Source organism: Monocercomonoides exilis (genome assembly GCF_001643675.1).
Source record: "Monocercomonoides exilis strain PA203 chromosome Unknown scaffold15-1837935, whole genome shotgun sequence".
Lineage (NCBI taxonomy): Eukaryota > Preaxostyla > Oxymonadida > Polymastigidae > Monocercomonoides > Monocercomonoides exilis.
The window spans coordinates 1,664,093-1,679,076 of NW_027150560.1; the positions used below are offsets into that span (position 1 = coordinate 1,664,093).

General features: G+C 36.0%; 1 protein-coding gene across 1 annotated transcript; it reads left to right on the forward strand.

Moving 5' to 3' along the window:
• Positions 1-5,443: 5,443 nt before the first annotated feature.
• MONOS_17405 (uncharacterized protein) lies at positions 5,444-14,251 on the forward strand (the record flags this gene model as incomplete). The annotated part of the gene is made up of 4 exons (XM_067870323.1): positions 5,444-6,333; positions 6,736-7,213; positions 7,263-9,460; positions 9,517-14,251. 4 exons carry the CDS (start codon positions 5,444-5,446, stop codon positions 14,249-14,251), a joined length of 8,301 nt encoding a protein of 2,766 aa, XP_067730144.1.
• Between the last annotated feature and the right edge of the window lie 733 nt (positions 14,252-14,984).

A 14,984-nucleotide genomic window follows, 5' to 3' on the forward strand; every position in this document is an offset into this window, starting at 1 on the left:
TTGTCAGAGGCAGATGACAATTCAGTTGAGACTCTGTTATTTGTTGATCTTGTTGTCAAACATGTTGAATCTATTTGATTATTCACTGCGAATCTCAAAACCACATCATGGCCTACAGTCCGAGCAATATTATTATGAAAAAAACAACAAAACAGTTGGACTTCTTCTTGATTCAGCGTGTTATATATGTATATCCCTCCTGCGCCAAATTTTGAAACACAATTCAAAAAGCAACAAGAAACACAACACTTTTTGATATTGCACAAAACAACATCACATCCACCTCCAGCAGAACTTGCTTCATTGTTTCCGCTGCAATTGTCAAACAAACATTCAATCAGGCATTCTTCTTGTTTTTGACATACACAGTACCAAATACTTATCCCACCTCCATCATTTCCTGACAAACAATTTTTGAAAAGACAATTCGAAAAGATAACCTGTGATAGAATTTGGTGGCAACAAGCACCTCCTCCTCCACTATCTCCTTCGAGTATGGCACTTGTGCAGTTGTTGAATATGCTGTTGTTGGTTGAAATCTCTGATACACTCTTTGCAAAGATTCCTCCTCCTAATAATTTTGTTGCTTTGCAATTCGAAAATGAAGAATTGAGAACTGTGAGAATTGCATCTGGATTGTCGTGCACATAAAGTGCCCCTCCACAATCAGCTGTTTCATTGATCCATTCGCTCAACTCAAAGGATTGAGTCTCTGTTGTGCTCAATCTGTTCTTTTTGTTCAACAAGTTTTCGATTCTCATATTATTTATGAATGATGAATTTGTTGATGAAAATGAAGAAGAATGGACAGTTCCACAAATGACTCCTCCTTGAAGTCCATTTGTTGAATCACATATTTGACAATTGTCAAGAACACTTTTCCAGGCTCCGAGTTTCATTTTTTCATTGTTTGTCTTATGATATTGAGTGATGTTGAAAAAGGAACATTTTGAAATTTCTTCAGAATCACAACATCCAGAATGAAGAACGCTTCCACAATTCAAAATCACATTGTTGCTGAATGTTGATTCAGATAATCTTAGTGAGGCTGTGAGCGACGTTGAAGAAAGGCTGCTCATTGGTTGATATTTTAGAGACTTTAAAGAAACATTGAAAAGATTGAATGAACCAAGACAATGAACTGGAGAAACACTCATCTTTTCTGATACAACAATTGTGATATGTTCAAACTTGCACTTTGAAAAAGCATCAATTGACATGGAAGGTTTTGCTCCAAATGATTTTATTCTTAAAGACATTGCAATCATTGATGCATTAGTTTCTATCATCGATGATTTGATTTCAGTCTGATCTCTACTGTTTTTGATCGACATTAAGTTAAGATTAGTAATTTTGTTTGAATAATCAAAATCTTTCTGTTCTTTACCAAAGAATAATTCCTCTGTTCTTATTAATTGTAATTCTTTTATTCTTGTTTGAATGTCATCATTCAATAAAGAGAAACTCTCCTGAGCTTCATTCATTTCAATGCCATTGACAAAGGATTGGAAAGAATGAATCACAAAAAAGAATACAACCATTATCGGCTTTTTTGTGACATTCATAATTTTTATTCTGCTTTTCTGGTTTCTGTTCATTTGCCTTTGATCTCTCTTCCCATAAATAATATTATTTTCATTTTTTTTTTGGTTTCAAAAACAATCTTCAATGGAATTGTTTGACTCAAAAAGACAATTCAACTTGAAAACCTGTTTCTCATCAAAAATGCATTTCTTTTAATAGATTCAAAAACAATAAATTTGAGAAAATTGTATTTTTGTTCTTGTTTCAACAATTTTTGTGAATATATAAATAAATATATATATATATATTAAATGGAAAACCGAATCCTTTAAAGAACAATGTAATTTTCAAAAAAACTAAGATTTGAAAAACAAGTTGTGAAGTTTTTATAAAACAATCTTTAAATCCTTAATAAAAATTTTCGTTCATCAAATCAAGAAAATTTATTATCTGTTTTTGTGTATTTTCAGGAAGAAGATAATCACCTTGTTTTTTTTATTTTTGTTTTTATTTTCATTTTTTTTTCATTTATTTTTTATTTTTTATTTTATTTTATTTTTTTTGAATTATCAGTTTTGTTATATCGATTGTGATAAACGATTTATTTTATGAGCAAAAACAAACATATGATATTCATGAATAAAAAATAAAGAAAAGATAATTTAAATATCAAATTTTTTGTAAATCTTGTTTGAGATATTTTTGAATAAAAAAAAAAGCTAATAATCTATACTCACCTTGCTGATTCGATTGATTAAATATCCTTTTTGCTGTGGGATTTTATTTTTCAATAAAGTTTCACATCAAAAATTTGAAATCACTTTTCTTTTCAAAAAAAGACAAATACTATTCAGCAATTAATTAAAACAAGCATTGATGTTCAAACAGAAGGATATTTGTGAAAAATGAATCAAAAAGGAATTATTCTGTTCATTGAATAAGATATATTTTTTGCAACTTTTCAAATAAATTGAATCATAACATTTATAATGTTTTTTTCATTTTTGACTCTTTTGAAACAATTCTTTATTATTAACTTTCAATTTGTTTCGAACAAAGTTCGTAATTAAATTGTTAATAAAAACAGAAATTCAGGAATATCATTCGAATAACATATAATAGGAACCAAAATATTTTCAACGGAATTAGAATTGTCATTCAAAATGAATTTATTCTATGTCAAAGTTGAAACACTGAAAAGAATTCACTTTCACATTTCAGTGGACATGAATGGTTTTTATTCTCAATATTGTAACAATAAATAACTGGTTTTGTTTATCAAATGTTCATTTTTTCGATGAAAGCAACAATTCATCTTTCTCAAGAAAAACAGATAATATTTATTATTTCTTGAAAAGTTCCTTTTGTTTTTTTGTCATGAGAAAATTAAAATTGAGTATTTAAATCAAATTTTCATTCCAACATATCAAAATAATATGGGTTATTCATTTTGAAAAATCTCGAATGTTGAATATATCAAAGCTTAATAAAAATGGACATTTTTTGATCATTTTTTGTTGTTTATCCATCAAATATCTCCACTATGTACTTATACTCAAATCAAATAAACATGATGTTTCTGATCAGCAAAATGATAGAGATTGATTATTCAATTGCAGAAAATGATAAAATAAAATACATTTTTGTTAAACCAGTATAGGGTGCATATTTCATCATGACCTCAAAATTTTATCTCAACACTATTTTTTTGAAACTTATTTTTGCTTTTTTGATTTGTGAAAAGGCAAAAAACAAAAACAAAATTAATAGACTTCTATATATTTATGTTTTTCAGAATTCTGTAGAAAAAATTTTTGAAATTGTTATGTTCCAAAAAATATTAAAAATTTTATTATTTTTAAATCCAGATCAAAGACTTGCTGGTTGTGCAGCCAATATTTCATACGGAACGTTTTAAGCAATAGCATCACAATTCTGGACTCCTATATTATAATTTTAACTTGTTTTCAACATTTTCAATTTAATTTTAGACATTTTTTTCTTATTTCACTGTTTTTGCTTAAAGCACGATTTTTTATATAAACCAGTGTTTGTGTCAAATTTTTTAAAACATAAAAAATAAAAACAAAATGTTATTTATCGTTTATTTGTATGAAGCAACGAAATGAAAAGGAACTATTCTAGAATTTGAACTGAAAAGCAAGTATATATGATTTTTTTGTTGTTCAAATTATTAAACATACACATACAAATAATTATTTAAACAAACAAGAATCGTTTTATTTAAATAATGTTTATTTATTATTTCAATAAATTTCAAAACAAATTCATATGTGTCCTTAAAATCGTGTTTTTTAAAAATAATGTGTGAAATGAGAAAAAGTGTTTTAAAAACAAGTTAAGAAAGTTAAAAACAACCAGATCATGTAAAAAATAAACGATATATAATGATATGAAAGCTTAAAACTTCTGATAAATAATATTCGCTGGAAAAGCAACAAGTCAATGATCAAAACATAAAATTATAATAATCCTCGATCTTTTTGAAAAAAATGAAATATTGAAAAAAAAAAATACAGAATAAGGAAAATAAAACATTTCAAACATTTCTGGTTATTTTTTATTTATCGCAGGCTTGTGTAAAGCAAAAAGCATAGCAAATAAGAAAAAGGTCTGGATAAAGAAAAAAGGTCAAGATAAAATTATAGCCCAAATAACATCTGCGACTTTTCTAAAGGAATAACACATTGGAGATGTTCTTTTATTTTTCAATAGACTTTATTTCATTTTAATAATTAAAGCAATAGGATATTTAAATTTTAATCTTGAGATTAGTGTAAATATGAGTGAGAAAACATATTTTTTGCTTTGTTCAAAAAAATCTTGAAAATTTATATATTAACATGATGAGTGAATTCTGTTTCTTTCTTTCTTTATTTATTTAAATGATAAATGAAATGGAATAGCAACGTATTTCAGTGTTGTTCACATGATGTTTTGTTTTTGATATCCTTGAATTAAAAAAGAGTTCAAAAAGATGTGCAAACAATAATTATCAAAAGTGACTAAGAAATTCGTAATACTCAAGATAAATTTTGAAATAACTCGAAACATAATTAAATATTAAGGTTGTTTTGCAAGATTTATGTCTTTATTTTTTTGAAATAAATAAAGAAAGAAAAATAGTCCAAAATGGACAAAACAAATGATCAAAAACAAATTGAAAATTCTTTTTATTTATGTCAAAAACAAAAATTTGTCACATAATTATTTTTTTGAACGTTAAATACGTGTGCAGCCTTTGTTCAATACATATTAAAAATTCATAGTTTATAATAATCACATCCTCCATATAAAAAATGTTCTGATGAAAAACTATTTCAGGATAAAAAAACCACCAATTGTTTCATTGTTTATTTCAATATCTTTTATCAATTATTTCAAACGAAAATATTTCTTTTGATAGCTATTCTCCTTTTCATTGATAGATAATTGCGCATTGAAGAATATATTGTTGTAAATGGACTCAAAAGGTTACATTCTTCATTCAGATAGAATGAAACAAAATCAGAGAGATTCAAGAGAGGCAAAAAAGAAAATACCATCTTCAATATCAGAAAAGAATTATTCTCAGAAGGCAGAGCATTATGAACAACCATCGATAAAGCAAATGAAAGAAAGACAGGAATTATCACTATTTGTCATAATCCGCAATTATTTGAATTTAATAAAAATATGGTTAATGATGACCCATTAAAATCTTTTGAATATGATTCTCTATATTTTGGCTACATGCTTGCGTTTGACATTTTGTTGCACAGATGGAAATAATACCCAAAGGAATGGATATCTCAATTACCACATTTCTACTCTGTCAAAAAGTCAAATTTTGGAGAAAAGGAGTGTTGTTCAAATGTTTTGTGAAATACATAACTCATCAGTAGAATTCAAGGAAATAATGTTGGAAAAGGCAGGTGATGATGTGACATTTGATATTGGAGCTAAATCATTCCTGCACATTGATGACTGCATGTTGATGAAAAAAAGAGGTTCCATTGAATATTTCGTCTTCAATGAAGGAACATGCGAAATGATAAACATCACTTTGAACACAGAAAAAAGAGACAATAATTGTGAGTTCATAACAAGACTTGTTAAGATGGAAGGAGAAGATGCATCGTTGCTTGTGAGAAACAGTGAGTGGAAGAACGTTGCGTTTTGTGGGAGTGGAAGCATTTTGAGAAATGGAGAAGGGTCATTTGAAGGAATCAAAAACTGTGCTTTTTCAAACATCACACTGAAATTCAAGGAAACAGATGAAATGTTAATTGAGAAAGTGTCAATGATGAAAACGAGTTCAATGGAAGATTGTAGAATTGAAAGATCGATGAATGTTTTGGAGCAAGGGATTGTGAGTGGAACAAAAGGATCTGTTTTCTTTTTCTGCAACAATTGCACATTCCTCCACAATGAAAGGGTGGATAGGAGAGTGGGAAATACAGAAAGAAATTCAACAACTCAAACACAGATATATAAGAATGCTGAATGGAAAGAATGCTCTGCTCCGTGTGGTGGAGCACTGTATGTTCATGATAATTCGAGTGCAACATTAACAGTTGAAAATTCATCATTTGTGAAATGCAATGCAACAAAAACAAGAGGTGGAGGAATATTTGCTTTGAAAATTGCTGAATGCACAATGAAGCATTCAACATTCATTGAATGTTTCAGCTTTTCAGAAAGTCCTGGATATGGAGGAGCAGGAGCAGATCTTTCCGGAATAAGTGAACAAGTTTTTTGCTCGAATTGTTTGTTCAAAGATGGGTGGTCAGGAGATGATGCAGGAGGGTTAGGTATTTGGGAATCAAAAACAGCAAAAATCAAAGATTGTGTTTTGGATTGCTCTTTTATTAATTGCAGCGGAAATAGTGAAACAAATTCAAACGGGGGAGGATTCATTCATTGGGATGCAATTGATTACGTCATAACAAGAAATTGTCAATTTAAAAATTGCAACTCCGATTTTCGTGGAGGGGCTGTAAGTATTCGAACAAATGGTTTTTGTGAAAGCCTTTTATGGTTTTGCTTTTTTCATAACAACACGGCACCTCGTGGCAATGATATTTATGTTCATGACAATAATCAGAGTCCCCAAACTGTCTTCTGTTATTCGACACGAACAGAAGGAGTGAGATATTACGCAGGTGGAGATAAAAGTTATTGGCTTTCAAATAATGGGGGGAAATACAGATTTGTTGCTTCAACTCAGACACAGCCAAATGCAAAAGACACATTCAGCTGTGGATTGAATGAAAGCTGTGCATGCCTCACTATCAGTCATTGTCTGACTCAAATGATTTCTGGATTTGTGGAGGAAATAAAGGTGTTGAGTGGAACAGTTGTGGAAGGAAAAGGAATTGATATTGGGGAGAAAACAATCTCTGTGAATGGAGTTTCTCCAGCTGGCTCATTTATTGAAACCAAATTTGAGAGAAATGGAATGAGTCTGTTTTGTGTTGGAACAGGAGAGTTGGCTGTGAGCGATCTGTCTGTGGTTCACAACTCGTCATTTGAAAATAACCGAGGAAGCAGATTGTTTGAGGTTCAAGGGACTGGAGGGATCAATTTGGAGAGATTGAACATATCGATGGATTCTGCTCATTCAGAAGAGAGGAGCATCCAGAACTCGCTTGTGAAGATGGATGGGGGAGAGTTGAAGATGAAAGATGTGAGATGGGGACAAACATTCAGCACCACAAGTGATATCTCTGCCTCAGGAGGCAACTGTTTCATTGTCTCTGGACAACTGCACTTTCAACAGAATTGTGAGGACAACAGCAGGATCATCGCTGATGAATGTGGGTGAAGTGTCATATTCAATAACTCTTTATGGATGCACACTTGATGGCTGTGGGAGTGAAGCCTCTGAGTTTGGAGGAGGGATGATGGTTGAAGTGGGGAATGTTGGTTCATTGAATGTGAGTGGAGGCGTTGTGAGAAACTGTTATGCCTCAACCATCCAAGGGAGAGGAGGAGGGATTGGGCTGAAAGTGAGAAATACAAATGCAGAGTTTCTTGTTTCATCAGCATTTGAAGGGAACAGAGCCAAATGGGGAAGTGACATTTTTGTTGACTCAGTCGATCTGGAAACAACAGCAAAAGGTGGGAAAATCGCTTCATTGACAGCTTCGTTTGATACAAAGAGCACGATACAAGGATATGATAATGGAAATGATTCAATTCCAATTCCACTTTGTGTTTATTTGATTCCTTTGCCAGAAGAGATCATTGTGAGCAATGTTGATGCATTTGATCATTCTCGTTGTGGGTTTGCCGAGTTTCCCTGTCTGACTCTGAAGCATTCTCTGACAAGGCAAATTAGTGAAAAGAAGATTGTTGTCGATGGGATGATTGAACTGAAAAATGAGCTAATATTCAACTCCTTCCAACACACAATCAGGGGGAAAGATGAAAACAGTGGATGGGAGATGAGCGATGATCCGAATGGAAGTGACGGAAGCATGATAACGGTCAGTGCAAATACGAATATGAGTTCACTTGTTTTCTCTGTTCCATCTGCTCTTCCAAACCACGAAGCATTCTTCTGTTCCACCTCACAGTTATTTTCGCTTGATGGCTGCTCGCTGACATTTCAAGATCCCCAATCAGCATTGTCTTATGTGTTTTTATCAGCAACAGCAGGTGAGGTTTCAGTTTCATTGTTGAATGTATTGTCTCTGGTTATTGGGAATTGTCCGTTGATTTCTCTCGATGGAATCAATGCTGCTGGTTCATTCACTTCTTTGAGTGCCGAGGATATGAGCTCGACAGGAAATAGTGTTTTGTTTGGGGCGGTGAATGGAGCATCTTTGACGGGTGAAGATTCAACACTTTCAGTGAAAGCATCTTCACAAACAGATTTGCCATCAGGATCAATTCGAGCAATTTCCACAAATTCAGCCAAGATGCTGAAGCTCACAAACAACACGATGAGTGGATTCAAAGGAGATGGAGGAGATGGAGGAGCAATGGAATGCACACTTGGGAGAGATTGCTCACTGGAAATAGTTGGAGGGACGATGTCTGGGTGTGAGAGCAATGGAGGAAATGGAGGAGGATTGTGGGTTGAGATGGAAGAAGGATCATCATTCACCGTGGGAAATATGACAGATGCTGACTCAGCAAGGGCAATATTTCCGAATGATGAAAGTGATTTATTTGAACTTGCGAGCTGCAAGGCAACACAAAACACAGGTGGAGAGCACGGACATGGAGGAGGGATTTATCTTCATCTGGATGATGGGGCAAGTTCATTCATTTTGAGAGATGTTTCATTTTCTGGGTGTGATGCGAGAGAGGGGAAAGAAATGTTCATTAATGCACATGAACTCACAAGTGTGATTAGCAGAAGGTCGATGGGATTTGAAGTTGATTTGAATAACTTTACGAAATTGAATGGATTCGAGAGATCAACATTGAATGATGCATTTGCCATCCCGCTGGTGGTGTATCTGTGGGATAACTTTTCAGGATCTGCCTTTGTTGGAGGAGGAATGTCAAGTCATGATTTTTCGATGTGTGGATATGAGTCATTACCATGCTCCACAATCGCGAAGGCAGCATCAGTCCATTTTGAAGGGAAGAAAAAAGACATAACCATTTTTGAATCATTTGCCTTTGAGGATGAATTGAGCTTGAGGACAGATGAATGGAACGTCAAAGCAAAACAGAATGAAATGAAATGCGGTGTTGCCGATCTGACAGAGGGAACGCAAAGCGGATTGATTGAGAACTCAGTTTCTGTGTCAATGACCAGCATTGTATTTTCTTTGATTCAATCGCTTTCATCTCATGAATGTGTGTTTGAATGCCATTCTGAGAAACTCACACTGAACAAATGTGGGATGGAAGGAGGAGCTGAGGCTCTTTCAACAGTGTTTGTGAGTGTTGTTGGAGGGGCTGTGGAAGTGATTGAGTTTTCAACAGTGAATATGAAAAAGGAGATTCTTCGTTTTTCATTGTTGAGGGAAGTATTAATTCAAGGCCTTCAATGAACATGACAAACAGCGATTTTGGAGAAATCACATTTGGCAATGGATGTGTTGTTGAGTGCCACAATGGAAATATCGAGAAGATAACAGGATGCACATTTTCATCGATTACTCGTTCGAAGGGAAGTGGAGGGTGCATCAGCATTACGAACGATTGTTATGATGGAAGCGATTACAAAGCAGAAATAAATGATTGCACATTCGAAGGGTGTGCTGTTGAAGAAGAAGGAAATGAGATTGGAGGAGGTGCACTCTTTTATGAGGCATCTGCAAATACGAATCTGTTGATGAACAAGTGCAAGGTTTATTGTTGCACAGCTCCATTTGAAGGGGAAGAAGTTGGACATGGAGGAGGAATAATGTTGAACTTGTTGAGTGAAATGGGTGAGACAGATTTTGTGATATCCTCTCCAACTTTTTCTTCTGACAAACCAAACAATGCAAAATATGGAAAAGATTTGTTTGTTTCATCTCCATCGCTTATCAGCAGCATCAAGAACGAAACCCTGCCATTTGTGAAAGATAGACTGGAGATGCTGACCGAAGACTCGATGAGAGGGTATGATGGAGGAAACAGAGAGTGTGCAATCCCACTGATCTATTTCTGGAAAGAGGTTGGGTCGAGTGTGCATGTTGCGCGGGAAGGAAACAATGTGGTTGTGTGTGGGCTGTTGGAGTATCCGTGTGGGTCTGTTGATTATGGGCTGAAGAGAGGGAGTAGTTTGGGGATTGAGTCGATTGCCATTCAGGGGACTTGTGATGTGAGGAGCGAAATGAGTGTGAGCGGGATGAGGCTGGAAGGAACAAATGGCGAAACAGACAAAATTCAATTTGTGAAAATAATTGAAGGAGACAAGGATGCTGTTGTTGAATGCAAAGGGGTTGTTCAATTCAAAGAAGTGGGGATTCTGATCCCTAGTGCCTTCGATAACGAGGCAAACATCCTCATGCAGACAGGCTCAGATGCAATCAATACGAGTATTGCAGGATGTTCAATTCACATGAGTGACAATGCTGAAGGTGAATTGACATTTGTATTGATAAGTGCTTCAAAAGGAATTGTTTCAATCGAAAAGACAAACATAGCTGGATTCTCAACGATGCATGAGATAATGAGTATATCAGTTAGAAGTGTGATAACTATGAGCGATGTTTCCTTTGAAGAAATATCGTTGAGTGGGGAAAGTGCAATTGTGATGAATGATAATGAGATTCCAGAAAATGGAAATAATAATGCAGAAGTTGAAGAGTGGAATGTTCTGTTTGAGCAATGCTCGTTTGTGAATGTGACGCACAGTGAGTCAAGCGACCCTTCATTTCTTTTCTGTGATATGCAGAATGAAGTGAAATTGAAAATGGAGAATTCGACAATTGATAAATGTGGATCGGCAAGCTCGAATGAAGGAGGAGGGATGTTTTTCCTTCTCAATGAGAGGGGGAGACTGGAAATGAATCACACAAATGTGACAGACTGCTTCTGTTCGAACAACGGGAGAGGAGGAGGATTGTTTTTGAAAACACAGAGTGCCACACAGAAGGCATTGCCATTTGTGCTGTCGAACATCACATTCAAGGGGAATGTTGCATTGAAAGGGAGAGATGTGTTTGTGAAGTGCACAGATCTTGACTCGCAGATAAGTGAATCACAGTTCCTGATAAACTTTGGGGAGCCATTTGTGAAGGAGCTGGCGATATGGGGATGCACAGCAGACAATTATGAGGATGAAGAGGATCTGTTGGGAAGAGTGTATGTGTTCAGGAGCGAATTCATATTTGTGTCATCGATTGTGGGGAACAGCAGCGACAGCAAGAATTGTGGGGAAATGAAGAGCGCATGCTCATCGCTGAATGTTGGGGTGAGCCACATCATTCCATCGGATTATTCGCAGCTGCTGATATGGAATGAGACAACACTAACTGGCTCATGCTCAGCTCAGAAGGTGACAATCAAGTCGATGGAGGCAAGCAGGAATGGGGAGATAAAAGTGAATGAGATGAACTTGGCTGGGGAAGGGGCTGTGACGACATCAGAGTCTGTTCGAATTGAGAGAGTTTCATTTGTTTTTGGTGGAATGCAGAATGTTGTCTGCTCATGCTTAATACACCAATTGAATGGATCTCTTATTCTCGAATCTGTTTCATTCCTATCGGAGAGCGGATCAATGGAGAAATCGCGGACCCTTTTTGATTTTTCTCTACTGGTTGTTGAAAATGGGATATTTGAGGCAGATCGATGTGGTGTTGGATATTTGAAATTCTCGAAACCAATGTTCCAGATATTGAGCTCAGAAAGAGCAACATTTGAAGATCTGACTGTTTGCAATGTCCAATGCACAAGCTCAGTGATTGAATGTGGAAAGAGTAAGAAAGTGAGCATTTCAAAGTTAACAGCCACAAATATCTCTTTGCAAAATGAAAGTCTGATCTCATTTGAAAATGGCTATTCTTCACTCGTTTTATCTTTGGCGTTATCATCATTCTCAAACATCAGCCGGCTGTCTTCTGGGCCTTGCATTATTTGCACAGCTCAGCACATGACAAGCTTTGAGATGTGCAACTGTTCTTTTCATAAGTGCACGTCAGAGTCATCAAAGGGGAGTCAAGTGGCAATTGCTTTGACTGAGAATGTCTTGGTGGATTCGTGCACATTTGAGGGAAGCCTGGCTGATAATGCCGAAGAAATAAATGGCGTTGGTAATAAGATCTGTCAGTGGAATGGTTCAGTTGTTGACTTCTCGAAGAGTTCTGTGGTGATGAAAGACACAACAATTTCGAATTCACCCGATGGAGGAATAACAATGAGTGGAGGAAGTGTTGGAATTGAAATGGGGTTATTTGAGAATAACAATCCATCAATAGCAAATTACCCATCACTGAGAAGAAATATCATCTGTTCAGATTCAGGAACATTGAATGTGATGAGTTTGAAAGGTGGAGATGGGGTTTTACCAAGCACATCGTTGTGGCTTTTGAATGATGTGTGCATCTTTGAAGGGATTATTTCTGAAAGGGATTCTTCATTCTTCATTCCTGTGTTGGAGAGTGTGGAAGCAAAGGAGAAAGGAGAAGAAGTGGAGGTAGTGTTCAAAGGGAGGCTTCTTCTCCCATGCAACTTGTCATTCATGATTGTGAAGCAGATAGGCGATGAAAAGCAGATAGAGAAATATGAGTTTGATGAGAGCGGATATGTGTCGGAGACAGAAGTCGAAGGGAGGCTGAAAAAGGAGATAATTCGTGAGGCAGGAGATGATGCAGAGGTGAGAGTGAGCATACTGTTTGGGGATGCCAAAAACCCATCATCGACTGATTCTTTCATTCTGAAGAACAGAAGTGAGCCCAAAGCTAATGGAGATGAAAGGATTGCCGAGGGAGGAAAAGAAGGGAAATCATATTGGTTGTTGATTGTTTGCATTGCGATTGTTGTAATACTGTTTGTAGTCATTATTGTTCTGGCTGTTCGGTGGAAGAAGGTCAAGAATGAAGCAGAAGATTTGAGAGAAATTGTGAATGATAATATCAGAAAGGATCCCAAAGCATTTGAGATGGTGACGATGGAGATGTCATCTGAGGAGCGGTGGAAGAGAGCAGAGATGGAGGTTGAAAAGAAGAATGAAGAAAGGATGAAGAAGAGAATATATGAAAAAAGCCTGGGACATTCAGAATCATCAGAGCATCTTCTCTCTGAAAGTGGATCAACTGAATATATTCTTGGAAGAGATTCAGACAAGATCCCTCAATGGATGCTGGAGAAAGATGAGGAAGAAGATGATATATCGAGAAAGAGAACTTCATCACCATCCATTTCATCCAACTCAACCACTTCAACAACTGATTCAGATTCAACTTTTGTTCGAGGGGAGGATCTGTGCCCAACCACCTCATCGATGTCGAATTTGGTGGATGCAATTGCCTGTTCATCTCCTCATGAGAAACTGATTGTGGACTTGAGGGATTCATTGTTCATGCTGCTTCATGGAAGGAATAAAACAAAGGAGATGGCGATTGGCACTCTTCAAGAGAGAGAACAAACAGCTGCTCAGATCCTGTTCTGGGTGGCTAATCTGGCACTACACTCATTTGATGAAATGGAAAGCCCTCTTCAATCATTGAATAATCTCAGTCCACACATTGTATTGTTCTCAGAACACATGGTGATCTGCATTGTAATGCATTCAGACTTATTGTCTGATGATGATTCTGACTCTTCTTCCATCTCATCATCAACTGTTGCCACATCTGCCAGTGATGATGATGAAGACTCTCTTCCTTCTTCAGCCTTTGAGGATGAGGACAATTACAAAAAAGAGTGTCTAAGGTGGAAGGCACCGGAGCTGCTGAATGGGACAAAGAAACACACAACGAAGAAGACTGTTGTATTCTCGATAGGGATGATGCTGTGGGAGTGCTTGACACTGCAGATCCCGTTTGGAGACTTTGAGGCTGAGACGGCTGGAGAGAAGATAAAGAATGGGGAGAGGCCGAACATGGGGGTGATTGAGACAAGCAGTTTTGGTGAGACGACGAAAGCGTGTGTGACGCTGCAGGCGAAGAACAGGCCCACGCTTGTGGAGCTGAAGCGAGAGTTCTTCGGGCACTTTCCTGCAGAGATGGTGATTGTGACAGCGTCTGATGCAATCGACGATGAAAATGCGAGCGATGTTGGCAGAGGAAGCGGTATTGGGAGTAGCAGTTTCTGCAACACATCATATCTGTAGTTGTTTGTGGTTGAAGAGCACAAAACTGGAAAAGGAAGAATGATGGAAACGACAAACAAGCCGAATGAGAGCGGATCGAACAATTTGAACGATTTGAAACACCGAATGAGGAGAGGGGAAAGAAAGTTGGCATTGGGGCGACGAAGCAGAAACAGAAGTGATGACATTGTGAATGCTCAAGTTGGTCAGTCGCAGTGAAGAAATTTTGTTGCGGTTTCCGAATCGCAAGCAAAAAGAGAATGACTGATTTCTTGAACAAAAACAAGTGTTTGTTTTTATTTTTCTTATTTTTGTTGTTGTTCTTTTTTGTTGAATTGGAACTTCAACAGCAAAGGAATGAATGAAAATGAAAAACAATTTGAACCATCATGTGTTTTCTTATTTGAAAAAAAATGAAATACCCCCCCCAAAAAAAATTATTTCTGAAACAGCCATTTTGTTTCAAATGTGTTTTCTGGAGTATTGTTGTTGGCTGATAATTATTGATATGCGTGAAGGCACAGAGCTGTTTGGAATTGACATCGAAAACAAAGGCATATTCACAGAATAGGAGAATTGGAGATGAAAAAACAGTTTTGAGAAATGGAGAGAGGTGTGTTTGGCACACGAAAACAAAAGTGAAAGGGTGAAAAAATAGTAATTATTGTTTCAAATGAATTTTTTGTTTTTTTGTTGAGGAAAAAGTGAAAAGGCAAATAAACGCATGCTATAAGTGATGGGCATTTGTTTATGT